The sequence below is a fragment of the Schistocerca cancellata genome, chromosome 7 (assembly GCF_023864275.1).
Source record: "Schistocerca cancellata isolate TAMUIC-IGC-003103 chromosome 7, iqSchCanc2.1, whole genome shotgun sequence".
NCBI lineage: Eukaryota > Metazoa > Arthropoda > Insecta > Orthoptera > Acrididae > Schistocerca > Schistocerca cancellata.
The window spans coordinates 349,658,854-349,674,201 of record NC_064632.1 but is presented as its reverse complement, the minus strand read 5'-3'; the positions used below and the strand labels follow the sequence as shown (position 1 = coordinate 349,674,201).

At 39.7% G+C, this 15,348-nt stretch overlaps 1 protein-coding gene across 2 annotated transcripts in view; it reads left to right on the top strand.

Annotated features, from left to right (window-relative positions):
• The window catches only part of LOC126091884 (uncharacterized), a 59,279-nt gene extending 49,398 nt beyond the window's left edge, over positions 1-9,881 (top strand). For both annotated transcript variants that reach the window (XM_049907171.1, XM_049907170.1), the window contains exon 2: positions 8,225-9,881. In XM_049907171.1, coding sequence (XP_049763128.1) covers positions 8,518-9,432 — 915 coding nt within the window. In that variant the 5' untranslated portion in view covers positions 8,225-8,517 and the 3' untranslated portion in view covers positions 9,433-9,881. The remainder of the gene's footprint in view (positions 1-8,224) is intronic.
• The last annotated feature ends 5,467 nt before the right edge of the window (positions 9,882-15,348 follow it).

The following is a 15,348-nucleotide window of genomic DNA, read 5'->3' as shown; positions in this document are numbered from 1 at the left end:
GAGCAACTGAACCACATCCTTCATCAAAGCAGCGATTATCTGTCATCATACCATGAAATGAGACATCCTACCAAAGATCCCTCTCTCTCCTCCTAAAGTGGAGTTCTGTCACCCACCCAACCTCCACAATATCCTAGTACATCCCTATGCTACTACCAATCCCAAACCCTAGCCACAGGCATCATACCCTGTGTAACACCCAGGTGCAAGATCTGCCCAATCCATCCACCCAGAACTTCCTATTCCAGTCCTATCACAGGCTTGTCCTACCCATCAGAGGCCGGGCCACCTGAGAAAGCAGCCCTGTCATATACCACTCTGCTGTAATCACTGCACAGCATTGGTATCACTACCAGCCAACTGTCCATCAGGATGAATAGCCACCGCCAAACTGTGACCAAGAACAAAGTAGACCACACTGTGGCACAACATGAAGGTGAACATAACATGCTTCATTTCAGTGTCTGCTTCACAATGTGGGTAATCTGGATCCTCCCTTCCCTCACCAGCTTTTTTGAACTACACAAATGGAAGTTATCCTTACAATACATTCTCCACTCCTGAAATTATCCTGGCCACAACCTGTGGTAACCTATTGTGCTCACACCCTCTACACAACAGTTTCCACCTCCTCTGTCCTGTAAACTTCTCCCTGTTCACGTCCCCTCACCCTCACCGTGTGCTGCTCTTTGCCAATGCATCTACTTGTCTTTTCTCCTTCTTTGCTCCTTTACTTTTCTGCTCCCTCACTGCCCCCATCTCCCATCTCCCTATCCCACAGCTTCCTGATGCTGCACCTGGTTCCGTGCTCCACTTCAGATTGCTGCTTTTGTTCAACAAGACATCTGCATTTTGGTCAGAGCTGCTGTAGACAGCTTGCTTGTGTGAAAGAATGTGTGTGTATTTTCTTTTCTGAAGAAGACTTTGGCTGAAAGCTAAGTGTATACCAGTCTTTTCATTGTGCCTGCCTGCAACTCAAGATGTCATTTTTATGGTGGGTAGCAATCTATTCTTTAACCAGTATTCTTCATACTCAATAAGAAACATGTATACTGAAATGTTCAGTTAATTAAGGAGCAGTAGGTCCAGTCTCTGTTTCTGATGTGTGCTTGTTGGTGTTCGGTTATCTATATATGATTATGGTGTTATAAAATGTATTTCAGCTATGAAATTGTTATCAACGGACAGTCAAGAAACAGAGGTAATATTAACAGAAAGACTGGAATTTATCATTTATCTGTTTGCAGATTATTTTGCTCTAAACTTGTAAGAAAATTAAATATTAGGGGGATTGATTTGAAACATTGATTGGCTGTTGTACATTTTGTATGTATGTATTGATCACATTGAAAAGCTTTAAAAATTTATTTCCTGTGATATAATTCAAAGCAGGGTTCAAGGCACGATTCAATACTACATTTTGAGCATGAAATTAGGGTGACTGCTATTTTTTCTATTTTATGTACACAAATTGTTTGTAGTGTGTTCATACTGTTTTAGGCCTGAAGAATGACCTAGTAAAGTGATTCTGTGTTATTTTAGTAAGTCTCCAAAATTTCACTTATGAGATGAACACAGAACTTAGAAACTAAAATATTTGTTCCAGGTTTATTACTTTATTCCAGTTCTATGTCATTCAGCAGCCTACATTGGACAGACAGCATCTAGTTACAATATTACTACTACAAAATGAGTACAATATTGCATTTTACACTACAATACCAAGTATTTATTATATATTATGTATGTTTGTGTGAAAAAAATCAACTGCTTGTATTAGCAAAAGTTCTTTAAGTAGATAGTTTTACAACTTATTATCGTATCCAACCTATTTACTGCCTCCATTAACTTAGTGTAATCAAAAAGACTCTTGAATTTTTGGACCTTCATTCCAGATAAGCACTCAGTTTTTTAAATAATTCCTCTGTGTTATGAGTTGTCATATTTAAGTTTTTTTCCTTTTTTTTTCTTTCTCCCCCCCCCCCCCCCCCCCCCAATGCCATTTGACTGTGAATTAAATGACAGATTCCTGAACTTAATCTCTCCTCTCTTCAGCTGTTGTTGTTGTTGTTGTGGTCTTCAGTCCTGAGACTGGTTTGATGCAGCTCTCCATGCTACTCTATCCTGTGCAAGCTTCTTCATCTCCCAGTATCTACTGCAACCTACATCCTTCTGAATCTGCTTAGTGTATTCATCTCTTGGTCTCCCTCTACGATTTTTACCCTCCACACTGCCCTCCAATGCTAAATTTGTGATCCCTTGATGCCTCAAAACATGTCCTACCAACCGATCCCTTCTTCTAGTCAAGTTGTGCCACAAACTTCTCTTCTCCCCAATCCTATTCAATACCTCCTCATTAGTTACGTGATCTACCCACCTTATCTTCAGCATTCTTCTGTAGCACCACATTTCGAAAGCTTCTATTCTCTTCTTGTCCAAATTAGTTATCGTCCATGTTTCACTTCCATACATGGCTACACTCCATACAAATACTTTCAGAAACGACTTCCTGACACTTAAATCTATGCTCGATGTTAACAAATTCCTCTTCTTGAGAAACGCTTTCCTTGCCATTGCCAGTCTACATTTTGTATCCTCTCTACTTCGACCATCATCAGTTATTTTACTCCCTAAATAGCAAAACTCCTTTACTACTTTAAGTGTCTCATTTCCTAATCTAATTCCCTCAGCATCACCTGACTTAATTTGACTACATTCCATTATCCTCGTTTTGCTTTTGTTGATGTTCATCTTATATCCTCCTTTCAAGACATTGTCCATTCCGTTCAACTGCTCTTCCAAGTCCTTTGCTGTCTCTGACAGAATTACAATGTCATCGGCGAACCTCAAAGTTTTTACTTCTTCTCCATGAATTTTAATACCTACTTCGAATTTTTCTTTTGTTTCCTTTACTGCTTGCTCAATATACAGATTGAATAACATCGGGGAGAGGCTACAACCCTGTATTACTCCTTTCCCAACCACTGCTTCCCTTTCATGCCCCTCGACTCTTATAACTGCCATCTGGTTTCTGTACAAACTGTAAATAGCCTTTCGCTCCCTGTATTTTACCCCTACCACCTTCAGAATTTGAAAGAGAGTATTCCAGTTAACATTGTCGAAAGCTTTCTCTAAGTCTACAAATGCTAGAAACGTAGGTTTGCCTTTTCTTAATCTTTCTTCTAAGATAAGTCGTAAGGTCAGTATTGCCTCACGTGTTCCAACATTTCTACGGAATCCAAACTGATCTTCGCCGAGTTCGGCTTCTACCAGTTTTTCCATTCGTTTGTAAAGAGTTCGCGTTAGTATTTTGCAGCTGTGACTTATTAAACTGATAGTTCAGTAATTTTCACATCTGTCAACACCTGCTTTCTTTGGGATTGGAATTATTATATTCTTCTTGAAGTCTGAGGGTATTTCGCCTGTCTCATACATCGTGCTCACCAGATGGTAGAGTTTTGTCATGCCTGGCTCTCCCGAGGCCATCAGTAGTTCAAATGGAATGTTGTCTACTCCCGGGGCATTGTTTCGACTCAGGTCTTTCAGTGCTCTGTCAATCTCTTCACGAAGTATCTTATCTCCCATTTCGTCTTCATCTACATCCTCTTCCATTTCCATAATATTGTCCTCAAGTACATCGCCCTTGTATAAACCCTCTAAATACTCCTTCCACCTTTCTGCCTTCCCTTCTTTGCTTAGAACTGGGTTGCCATCTGAGCTCTTGATATTCATACAAGTGGTTCTCTTCTCTCCCAAGGTCTCTTTAATTTTCCTGTAGGCAGTATCTATCTTACCCCTAGTGAGACAAGCCTCTACATCCTTACATTTGTCCTCTAGCCATCCCTGCTTAGCCATTTTGCACTTCCTGTCGATCTCATTTTTCAGACGTCTGTATTCCTTTTTGCCTGCTTCATTTACTGCATTTTTATATTTTCTCCTTTCATCAATTAAATTCAATATTTCTTCTGTTACCCAAGGATTTCTATTAGCCCTCGTCTTTTTACCTACTTGATCCTCTGCTGCCTTCACTACTTCATCCCTCAGAGCTACCCATTCTTCTTCTACTGTATTTCTTTCCCCCATTCCTGTCAATTGTTCCCTTATGTTCTCCCTGAAACTCTCTACAACCTCTGGTTCTTTCAGTTTATCTAGGTCCCATCTCCTTAAATTCCCACCTTTTTGCAGTTTCTTCAGTTTCAATCTGCAGTTCATAACCAATAGATTGTGGTCAAAATCCACATCTGCCCCAGGAAATGTCTTACAATTTAAAACCTGGTTCCTAAATCTCTGTCTTACCATTATATAATCTATCTGATACCTTTTAGTATCTCCAGGATTCTTCCAGGTATACAACCTTCTTTTATGATTCTTGAGCTAGTCCCCCAATTTTTCAGAGAATGCTACCTACATTTATACCTTTGCCACGCTACTGCCCAAATAATGGCCAATTTTGGCATATGATGCCTGTTTTTCAGAGAATGCTACCTACATTTATACCTTTGCCGTACTACTGCCTAAATAATGTAGAACTAGAGTGCTAATTGTTTACATAAATGTATATCCTTTCTGAAAAAAAAGTTTTAATAGTGCAGCTACTATGTACTCTGGTTTCCCCAGCCCATATTCTTTGATGTCACTGGCGATTCCACTATAAAGTTCTCTTGCAATTATACAGAGTGGGACAAGAAGTCACTGTCCAGCATAACCCATTGAAAACATTAAGCTAATCCTGTTTTTTGGTGGTAATTATAGATTCAAACATTACATACCTCATCTAATACACGGGCTATGGGGAGACAATCCTGATTGTGGGCTTTAGTTTTGAAGACATTGTTAAGTGAATTAAAAGAAGGTGATAATGAGTTGTTTTCTAAGATAATTTGGAATGATGGGGCAACTTTCAAACTGAAAGATCATGTGAATAGATATGAGGGTAATCCCAAAAATAAGGTTTCCTATTTTTTATAAGTACATAGACCTGTTTATTTCTACAATGGTTTGCATCAGTTTACAGGTTGAACATTTAGCTATTTTTCGACATAATCACCCTTTCTGTCAATGCATTTCTGTAGACAGTGTGGCACTTTCTGTATGCCCTTGTCATACCAGCTCACCGCCATGCTGTTCAGAAAGTTATGAACATTTATTTCTACAATGGTTTACATCAGTTTACAGGTTGAACATTTAGCTATTTTTCGACATAATCACCCTTTCTGTCAATGCATTTTTGTAGACAGTGTGGCAGTTTCTGTATGCCCATGTCATACCAGCTCACCGCCATGCTGTTCAGAAAGTTATGAACATTTCAGTTGGTGACCTCGGTGAAGGATGTGAAAGATAAAAGGTGCAAAGAAATGGAGAAGAAGAAGATTTGAAGAATCTTTTTTATGAACTTACGCAAGAAGGTACATCTTTGCTCAGGGCAATCGAATTCAACAACAGAAAGTTGCTGTGTGGTCAGATTTAAATTAAAAAAAATGTCTGTGTTGGTTTTGACTAGAAAAAGAAGAAACTAGTTGAATAATAGGAAGATATAAACTGTGGTTGCCCACAGTGATAGTGTCAATTGTTACAACATTGTGCCTGTTAATGGAATAGTAGAGTTGCAACGTGGAAGATTTACTTCAGGTTTGAAGCAGAAGAGTGCTGACTGTAGCAGCAGATGAACCCTGTGGCAACAGTAAAACTTGGCATGTGGCATGCAGTCATGCAGAAGCTCTCCTGCGCAGGAGAGCTTCTGTTAAGTTTGGAAGGTAGGAGACGAGGTACTGGCAGAAGTAAAGCTGTGAGGACAGAGCATGAGTCATGCTTGGGTAGCTCAGATGGTAGACCACTTGCCTGCTTAAGGCAAAGGTCCAGAGTTCAAATCTTGGTCCAGCACAAAATTTTAATCTGCCAGGAAGTTTCATATCAGTGCACACTCCACTGCAGAGTGAGAATCTCGTTCTGGAAACATCCCCCAGGCTGTGGCTGAGCCATATCTCCGCAATATCCTATCCAGGACTGCGAGTTCTGCAAGGTTCGCAGAAGAGCTTCTGTTAAGTTTGGAAGGTAGGAGACAAGGTACTGGCAGAAGTAAAGCTGTGAGGATGGAGTGGGAGTCATGCTTGGGTAGCTCAGATGGTAGAGCACTTGCCCGCGAAAGGCAAAGGTCCTGAGTTTGAGTCTCGGTCCGGCACACAGTTTTAATCTGCCAGGAAATTTCATATCAGCTCACACTCCACTGCAGAGTGAAAATCTCATTCTGTTAACTTGTTTTGAATAACTAGAAACATCGAACAAAGAGAGAGAGAGAAGTGCACACATAGAGATGACAATGTAAATAGTAATAGTGAGGATAGTAGATACACAAACAGAAACATAAGGAAAAAAAGAAAGCAATTACTGTCATATAACTAAAAGTAAATGAAACAACAACAACAACAACAATACTAATAATAATAATAATAATAATAATAATAATAATAATACATGACACCAAGGACCATAACAAACAAATGTTTACTCCCAACACCACTAAGGTCACATACAGCAGCAAGAACCAAAGTGTGTCATACCTAAATCAAAGTGTGGGGAAGGCTGACTACCCTATTATAGTGACACAAAATGGGGAATACCCTGGACCAGGGGCAACACATATATAGATACATGGTATGAAATCTCTTTGGTGTTGTACGAATTAATAGACACTATTAAAAATAAATGTAAGTGTCCTATATTGCCGGTAACTGGAGTACATGTTACCAGGATCACTGACTAGAGGCAGAGTAATTAAAGAGGAGATGTCATTACTATTACATACAAATAATATTAGGCACATGCAAACACTATTAATGGCACCTAACAGAAATTTACATATACTGTTAGTGACTGACTGATAACTTACAAAGGAAAATGTTGTGACTCGCCGATCATTCAAAGCGACGCCGCGCAATTACGCGCATCCTCTACATGCGGCGCTGTCTGTCAGCCATGCAGCAGCTGCGCCACCTAAGCGGCCAGCCGAGCAGCGGCCGCTAGACTGGGACTCGATGCTCATTCGAATGCTAACGTGTACACATGTCTTGCTTGTCAACTTACTCTGTGACTTATATGTGTTGTGTCATTCTGAAATATATGTGTTAAACTTGACGTTATAACAGAAAGTTAGATTCTGATAACAAACAATTATTTTGGAAATATGAACAATATAATTTGAAGTACCATTTAAGATAAATCATTCACTTAATACAGAAAAGTATTAATGTTTATTTAATAATAAAAACTAAAAATACGGGGTCGGTGCAGTCCTTGCGCACCGTTTTTCTGACGGTTCGGAACAACCCATTGCTTATGCCTCCAAAACGCTCATGGATGCCCAACAAAAGTATTCTCAAATTGAGAAAGAAGCTTTGGCCATCATTTATGCTCTTCATAAGTTTGGTGTTTTTCTCTATGGCTCAAAATTTCATCTTGTTACGGATCACAAACCACTTGTTTCCTTGTTTCATCCATCAACGTCACTTCCCGACAAGGCTGCACACCGCCTCCAGCGTTGGGCTCTTTACTTGTCTCATTTCAATTACGAGATTCATTTCCGGCCAATGGCTCAACATGCAAATGCTGATGCTCTGTCTCACCTTCCCATGGGTCCTGATCAGGCATTCGATAGGGACGAACTTTTGTGTTTCCACCTGGATGTTGCCGAGCAGCGGATTGTGGATGGGTTCCCCATCACTGGGGACAGGCTGGTGGCTGCTACGGGTTCTGACCCTACCCTCTCCCAGGTTTTACACTGTATTCAGAAGAGTTGGCCAGATTGCCCATCTGCTAAGATTTCTGATCCATTGCGGAACTACTACGCTTTGCGCTACCGCCTCACGGCTAGGGATGGTATCTTCCTCTCCACTGACAATGCTTCGCCACGTGTTGTGGTATCTGCGTCTTTGCGTGCTTCGGTCTTGCGCCTCCTTCACCAAGGGCACTGGGGTGTGTCTCGCACAAAATCTCTGGCGTGCCGTCATGTGTACTGGCCTGGCATCGACTCTGAAATAGCACACATGGTCGCTGCCTGCGGCCCTTGTGCATCACAGGCCGCTGCCCCGAAGTCATCTTTGTCACCGTGGCCTTCGCCTGAGAAGCCCTGGGAGCGCATTCATGCTGACTTTGCGGGACCCTTTTTAGGTACTTATTGGCTCCTTGTAATTGACGCCTACTCTAACTTTCCTTTCATTGTCTGTTGCAGGTCGCCTACCACCGCGGCAACCACCAGTGCTCTCGCCCGCATTTTTTCTTTGGAAGGCCCTCCCTTCTACTCTTGTTACTGACAATGGTCCGCAATTTGCCTCTTCCAAATTTGCGGATTTTTGTGCTCGTCACGGCATTATGCATGTCACGGCCCTGCCGTTCCATCCACAATCCAACGGTGAGGCTGAACGACTGGTCCGCACATTTTAGGCTCAGATGCGAAAACTTCTGACTTCTTCTGCTGCTGATGATTCGCTTCTCTAGTTTCTGGCGTCTTACCATTTCACCCCCATGGGGGACCACAGCCCGGCTGAGCTCTTACATGGCCGCACGCTACTTCATCTTCTGCGGCTTTCCACCTTACAGCCGCGGGTGCCTTCACTTGGCCGATTCACCGCCAACGACCTCGTCTGGGTACGGGAATATGGCAGGCGGCCAAAATGGAGCCCAGGCTGCATCTTAAGACACCGTGGCAGACACCTGTATGAAATCCAGACAGACATGGGTGTTGCAGTGCGTCATTCGGACCAGCTTCGGCCTCGTATGCCAGCAATGCCTGTTCCGAATGCCGCTACACCACCTTTGGCTCTACCTGACACTCAGGATCTTGGCATCTCTCAATACTCACAACACAACCCTCTCACCATAATCGCGATGCCAGCACAAGAACGGACGCCACCAGGAGACGTGCCCATGCAGGAACCGGATGACCATCCTCTGTCAGAGCAAATCTACTCGCCTCCTCCTCCAACGGATGCCGACACATCGCCCATGTCTCCTGTCATATCAACTGGACTTGCTGCAACGGGCAGATTGGTGCATGGGGCCCCAGCAGATTCGACCCCTACGTCTCCTGTCATCTCGACCCGTTATCATCGGGGACACTTCCGTCCGTACAGGAAGCCTCCTCCTCCAGGACACCTCCATCAAGACCAGTGCAACAATTTCAAAGGGGGGAAAAGTGTTGTGACTCGCCGATCATTCAAAGCGCCGCTGCACAATTACGCGCATCCTCTACGTGCGGTGCTGTCTGCCAGCCATGCAGCAGCTGCGCCACCTAAGCGGCCAGCCGAGCAGCGGCCGCTAGACTGGGACTCAGTGCTCATTCGAATGCTAACGTGTACACATGTCTTGCTTGTCAACTTACTCTGTGACTTATATGTGTTGTGTCGTTCTGAAATATATGTGTTAAACTTGACGTTATAACAGAAAGTTAGATTCTGATAACAAACAATTATTTTGGAAATATGAACAATATAATTTGAAGTACCATTTAAGATAAATCATTCACTTAATACAGAAAAGTATTAATGTTTATTTAATAATAAAAACTAAAATTGTCACCAAGGAAGTAGGTGAGGACGGGGGGGTTCCCAAAGCTTACAAATCCAATCTATTAACCAAGAAGCAGTAGAGGGAGTTACATAATATTTTATAAACTTACAGTGATGTACTTTTGGATAAACTGAGAGTGACTGGTGACTATGTATGTCATTCTGAAATTAAGGATAGAGAACTTTTCTTTTGTAAATCATATTCAGTCCACTTAATTTTAAAAATGGCAGTTCAAGACAAAATAGAGAAAATGGTCGAAAATAAGATTGCAGAAGGGGTTCTTAGTGTTTACAACAATTCATTACTAGTTGTAAGAAAAACTACAGGAGTAGTATGCTTAGTGTTAGACGAATGTATGCTAAATAAACACATGGAACCACAAGTATGTTTTGATCATTTGTTATCAAAATTTTAACATGGAAAGTATGTTAGTTCAATGGATTTAACCACTCGCTATTGGCAAGATGGTCTCCATGAAGAATTAAGAAAATATAGCTTTTCTATATGACAGTAAATTGCACCAATTTTGAGTTTTACCCTTGGAACTGAACATCTCGTTTTGGTGTTTATAAGAGCACTTAATGAAACATTAAATTATATGTTGATGGCATTTTGATAGTATCAAAAATGTGGGAAGAGCATGATAGAATAATGGTTAAGACTTAAAAGAAATTTCAAGAAGAAGGTATTACAATTAAACAAGTTAAGTGTCACTTCAGAAGGAAGAACTAAAATTCCTGGGAAATATGAAGGGTGTGCATGGGATAAAAGGTGATCCAGAATGGATCATAGTGATTAAGGAGTGTCTGGAACCACAAAATGTAAAACAGTTACATTCATTTCTGGGATTAACAGGATGTCATCATAGGCCCCTACAAGGACAACTCATGTACGATCCTAGATTGTTATCCTTACTGAAACAGAAATCAAAATGGGTATAGGATGAGGGAACGTTAGCAGCATATGAAAACATTAAGGTATCCTTGGTAAAAGCTTCTGAACTGGAACATTCAATATAAAATGAACCCTTCAAATTATCAATCAATGCATCAGAATATGGAATAGTATGTGAATTGTTTCAAGGAGAATGGGGCCCTAACAAAGGAGAACATAACAAAGTCACTTTTGCAAGCCATAACTTAAATAAACATGAGCTAAACTACACCATAGCTGTGAAAGAATTAATTGCAATTACACCAGGTATTAAAAAATTTCAAACAATAGTTTGGTCATCTAAAACATACAAACATCAAGCACTACTATTCTTGATAGTGTGTTGATTCTTGCATAGATGGCTATCGTAATGGGTCTTATTCTTGCCAGAATATCTTATAGAAATCATTCACATCAAAGGCTCACAAAATGTAGTCCCAGACACATTATCTAGACCACCCCTAGATATGAATGACATCAAGCAAACAGGTGGAAAAGGAGTGATTTTCGTTACAAATTTTCTTTCTTTAATTTACACTAACAATGATGTAAGAAAACTGGCCATCATAATTAAACAAAGTATTAAAATGGATAGTTATGCTAAACTGACACTACAAACAATGTAGGATAAAACCCTGTGGCTGTGGGAAGAGCGTGTGTTGCTCTGGAGAGCAAAAGAATGTAAATCACCCTGGAAGTTGAGTATTCTACAAATAGCAGAGAATAATTTAATATGATTTATTCTGAGAGGCTATGGACATTATGGTAATGAATAAGTTCATTATTTCAAAAATTTAAGTGGAAAAATAAGAGAAGTCTTAACCCTTAACTCACGAGGTGTGGTCTCTCAGACTGCCAGAATTTTCCCAGTCGCTCTTCTAGGCCAATTACGGCAGGACATTTTTATACACCACCTACCCTCTTTTAATCACAAACCCTACAAATTATTATTGTCAGTTGCATTATCACCTTACTTGACTGTTGTCAACATGTGATGCTATCTCCTAGACTACGCCTTGTGAACTAAGCACATCCATTTGTCTGTCCAGTACAAAATGTGTTAGCAAGCAGGTGACAACTTTACACACTCTAAGTTCAATGAAATTTTTAATCAGTGGATGGAGAATGATGTCAATGATATAGAACAAGAAGTAGATTAAGGAGACAGCAATTTTTCAACAGCTAGTCATCACAATTCTGCTGGCAAACAAGAGGAGCATTCAGAGGAAGAACTTAAGGACAATTGTGATGAGCACCTTTTTGATTCTCCAACAAAATACTTAGTGTTAGTTAAAATTAAATGTTTTTTTGGGTGGTGGTAAAGAAAGACGTAGATATGTAGATCTCAGCACTGAATATTAATTTTGCAGCCTTCTTTTTTCTGGCTGTTGAGTTCAGTTTTTATATGCAAGTTTGAACCCCATATATTAGTTTTATGCAAAAATTTGCTTTATACAGAGATACCATAATTTTTCAGAAGGTAAAATTCAATTCTCTAACAGTTCATTTTGTGTACTGTTGAAAAAGCTGTACAAAAATATGTGATTTTTGCTCGATACAAAAATAAAATACTGTTGGCTGTATTTAGCACAATAAAATCAACAAGGAATATTTAAACAACACTTATATAGTTGTAACCCTAAGCGTTGTATAAAATAAATTAAATTTTCAAATGATTTACAGCTTAAATCTTGGTTTAAAGATAGGGCTTTTAGAGACCACACCTCAGGGTATACGTTACAGAAAAGTCGCCTTGTGAGTTAAGGGTTAAGGACCTGTGTGTCAGAAAGTGAAAGAAACTAATGAAGTTGTACATTGTAGGCTGTAGCCTTTAATTCCTAAGTCATTACATGATTTAACTGAGGCAGTTATCAATGGTCCACTTCCTCGAGGTCACGGTGAGATGATGTATATTTTGTACTCGTAGAATGCTGGTCTAAATGTGTTAAACTTTACCCAGTTAAACAAACTGATACACCTACAGTAACACAGTGTTTACAAGAGTATTGCCAATACAATATGTGTGAACATGTGAAAAGAAATACAAAGATTACACGTGACATAGTGCTCAGAAAGACATACAACGTGGATTTTCAAGTAATTCCAGTGGATATACTGAACAACAGAAATTTTTCCCAGTACTTTTTGATGCAAAAAGAGAAGTAATCCACTGAGAAAATCTGGTCCATAGGTAAAGGGTCATTGATTAGCAGAATCCTTTCATCATAAAAAATATAGTGACAAATAAATATATTGCAGGTACTTTGAAGAATTAACCTACAAAAATTCTACAGACTGAGTAATGAACTGTTTTACCTCTGAATGCGTATCACCAAAATAGTAAAACAAGGAAGAAATATTTCAGTACAATTACAATTATATGTACATAAGGACACTGTTCCCTTACATGGAGAGTACAGTATGCAATTCATATTCACCTAAGTCTGACAGCATATGGTGAACTGGTGAACCCTTATACGCCCGGGAGTGGGGGGACTTGCCTTGGGAGGGGGGGGGGGGACAGGTATACGCTCGCGCGCACACACACACACACACACGTATCCATCCACACATGTGCGGGCGCAGGTGGACATATTTGAGGACAAAGAGTAAAACTCTTTGTCTTTAAGTGTGTGTGTGTGTGTGTGTGTGTGTGTGTGTGTGTGTGTGTGTGTGTGTGTCTATACCCGTCCTTTTTTTCCCCCTAAGGTAAGTCTTTCCGCTCCCGGGACTGGAATGACTCCTTACCCTCTTCCTTAAAACCCACATCCTTTCGTCTTTCCCTCTCCTTCCCTCTTTCCTGATGAGGCAACAGTTTGTTGCGAAAGCTTGAATTTTGTGTGTATGTTTGTGTTTGTTTGTGTGTCTATCGACCTGCCAGCGCTTTTGTTTGGTAAGTCTCATCATCTTTCTTTTTAGACATATCTACATTAAATTACATATATTTACCCATAACTGTTCCACGTTCATGCTATTGCTTTGGACATGGCAGTGTTGTGTACCTTCCAACATACATCCCAATGACCAGATGCTTCCTTGGCCGAGATCCTTTGGACAAACATGGCATTCATCTCAAGTATCTTCACCACATACCCTCTGACAGCTAGCAGACATTGTTGTGACATCATATCCTGCCATCGCAAGTGATTAAGATATTGTTACCAATTTTTTCTTTTGGCAGCTCAGTTACAATATAATACTATTATGGCTATTGTCAACTACTGCAATCAAACCTACATATTGACTATTTATTCTATTTACAAATATGATATGTTGTAGGTATATTATAATGTATTAACGTTTCTGAAATTGATAGGACTGCTCAGTGACCGTTCATCGAAGACCATCACTTAACGAAAGACAGGTTTGTTTGCTGGATGTGAAAACTAGATCTGTCAGCTATTTGTAAATCCAGTATCAAATCAAGATATTTATAACTAGAATATCTTATCCTTTACAAGTTTATTGTCATTTGTAGCTTTTTTTAAAATTATAAATAAATAAAGTATTGTTGACTGAGTCTCATCCATGATTTCTGTGGTTTCCAAATGGACCCGCACCCAAATGGAGAGACTCAAAATGTAGTCATAAGTTCCATGTTTCTACTACCAGAAATAAAACAAATGCTAGTAGGTGAACCAGAAGTAAACTTCAGCACTTAATTGACTGATGATATGTGAGTGCCTTATTGTCAATAGGTATTGAACTCTTAGCATGCTGAGAGCAACACAATTAATAGAATTAAGTGAGCACTTTCAGGAGGGGCTTTTACTGACCCTTTTCTATGGCTGTGCGCTCTCAACTTATCAAAAGTGTGTGTGTGTGTGTGTGTGTGTGTGTGTGTGTGTGTGTGTGTAAGCGCGCGCGTGCATGCTGGATACACCAGTGATTATTATCCTGTAAAGTAAATGTGAGCTTGCTGCAGACAATAACTATTCTGTGAAGTGCAATATTAAATGAGGAAGAAAATGATATATGGACTACTTCTTCGGCAATAATCAAAGTATGTCAAGGTGTAATTATGCTCTAGAGAATTCATTGTTATATATGCACCAGCTTATATTAATTTGTGGAACTGTATAACGGGGTCCAAATGTGGACAAAATTCACACTGAATGTACAATAAAAGTATCAGAAATGTGTGATGCTATTCTTGAGAATACAATGATTTACGTAAGGTACATTTTAAATTCTTCATTATGTAGTCAATATTAAAGCATTTTATACATTGACTTGTGGTGAAATTGCAAGCATCAGTGATAAGCTGGATGACAGATAAGACCTGCAATCACTTACCCATTTCATGTGAAAGAATATTATCTGCTTTGAACTTTCATTTAATTACAAAAATTTTTTTTTTTACAGCTGTTAGCCCTTCTTGGTGAACTGTGTATACACCCCACACATATTCCTTGCCATTTTCCATCAGACAGAAAACTGCTCACGTCTGATTCTAGATTGAACACAACTAAATTTTACATTGACTTTTTGAGAGCCAAGAAGACATGACTAGAAGATCCAAGTAAGATATTTGCACAAGTGTTCATGAATAATAAACATGCTTCTACATATAAATATATAATTACATATGAACTTTCTCATGCTTGGTGCATAATGTGAAGTAGGATCCCTATGATAACATATGAACAAAACAGTTCTTTGGTTTGCAACTTAGATTTTCCAGATACAATGTTTTCTTTCATTTTAGGGTTTGTGGTGCAATCTGTAGAAATGGAACACTTACAGGATCATTGTTATCCATCGGTCTATCTGACTGACTGTTAAGAAACATTATTTTCAGAAACAGGTGGACATATAAAGTTCAAATTTCTGTCCTGTTTTAAGGTCTCTGGT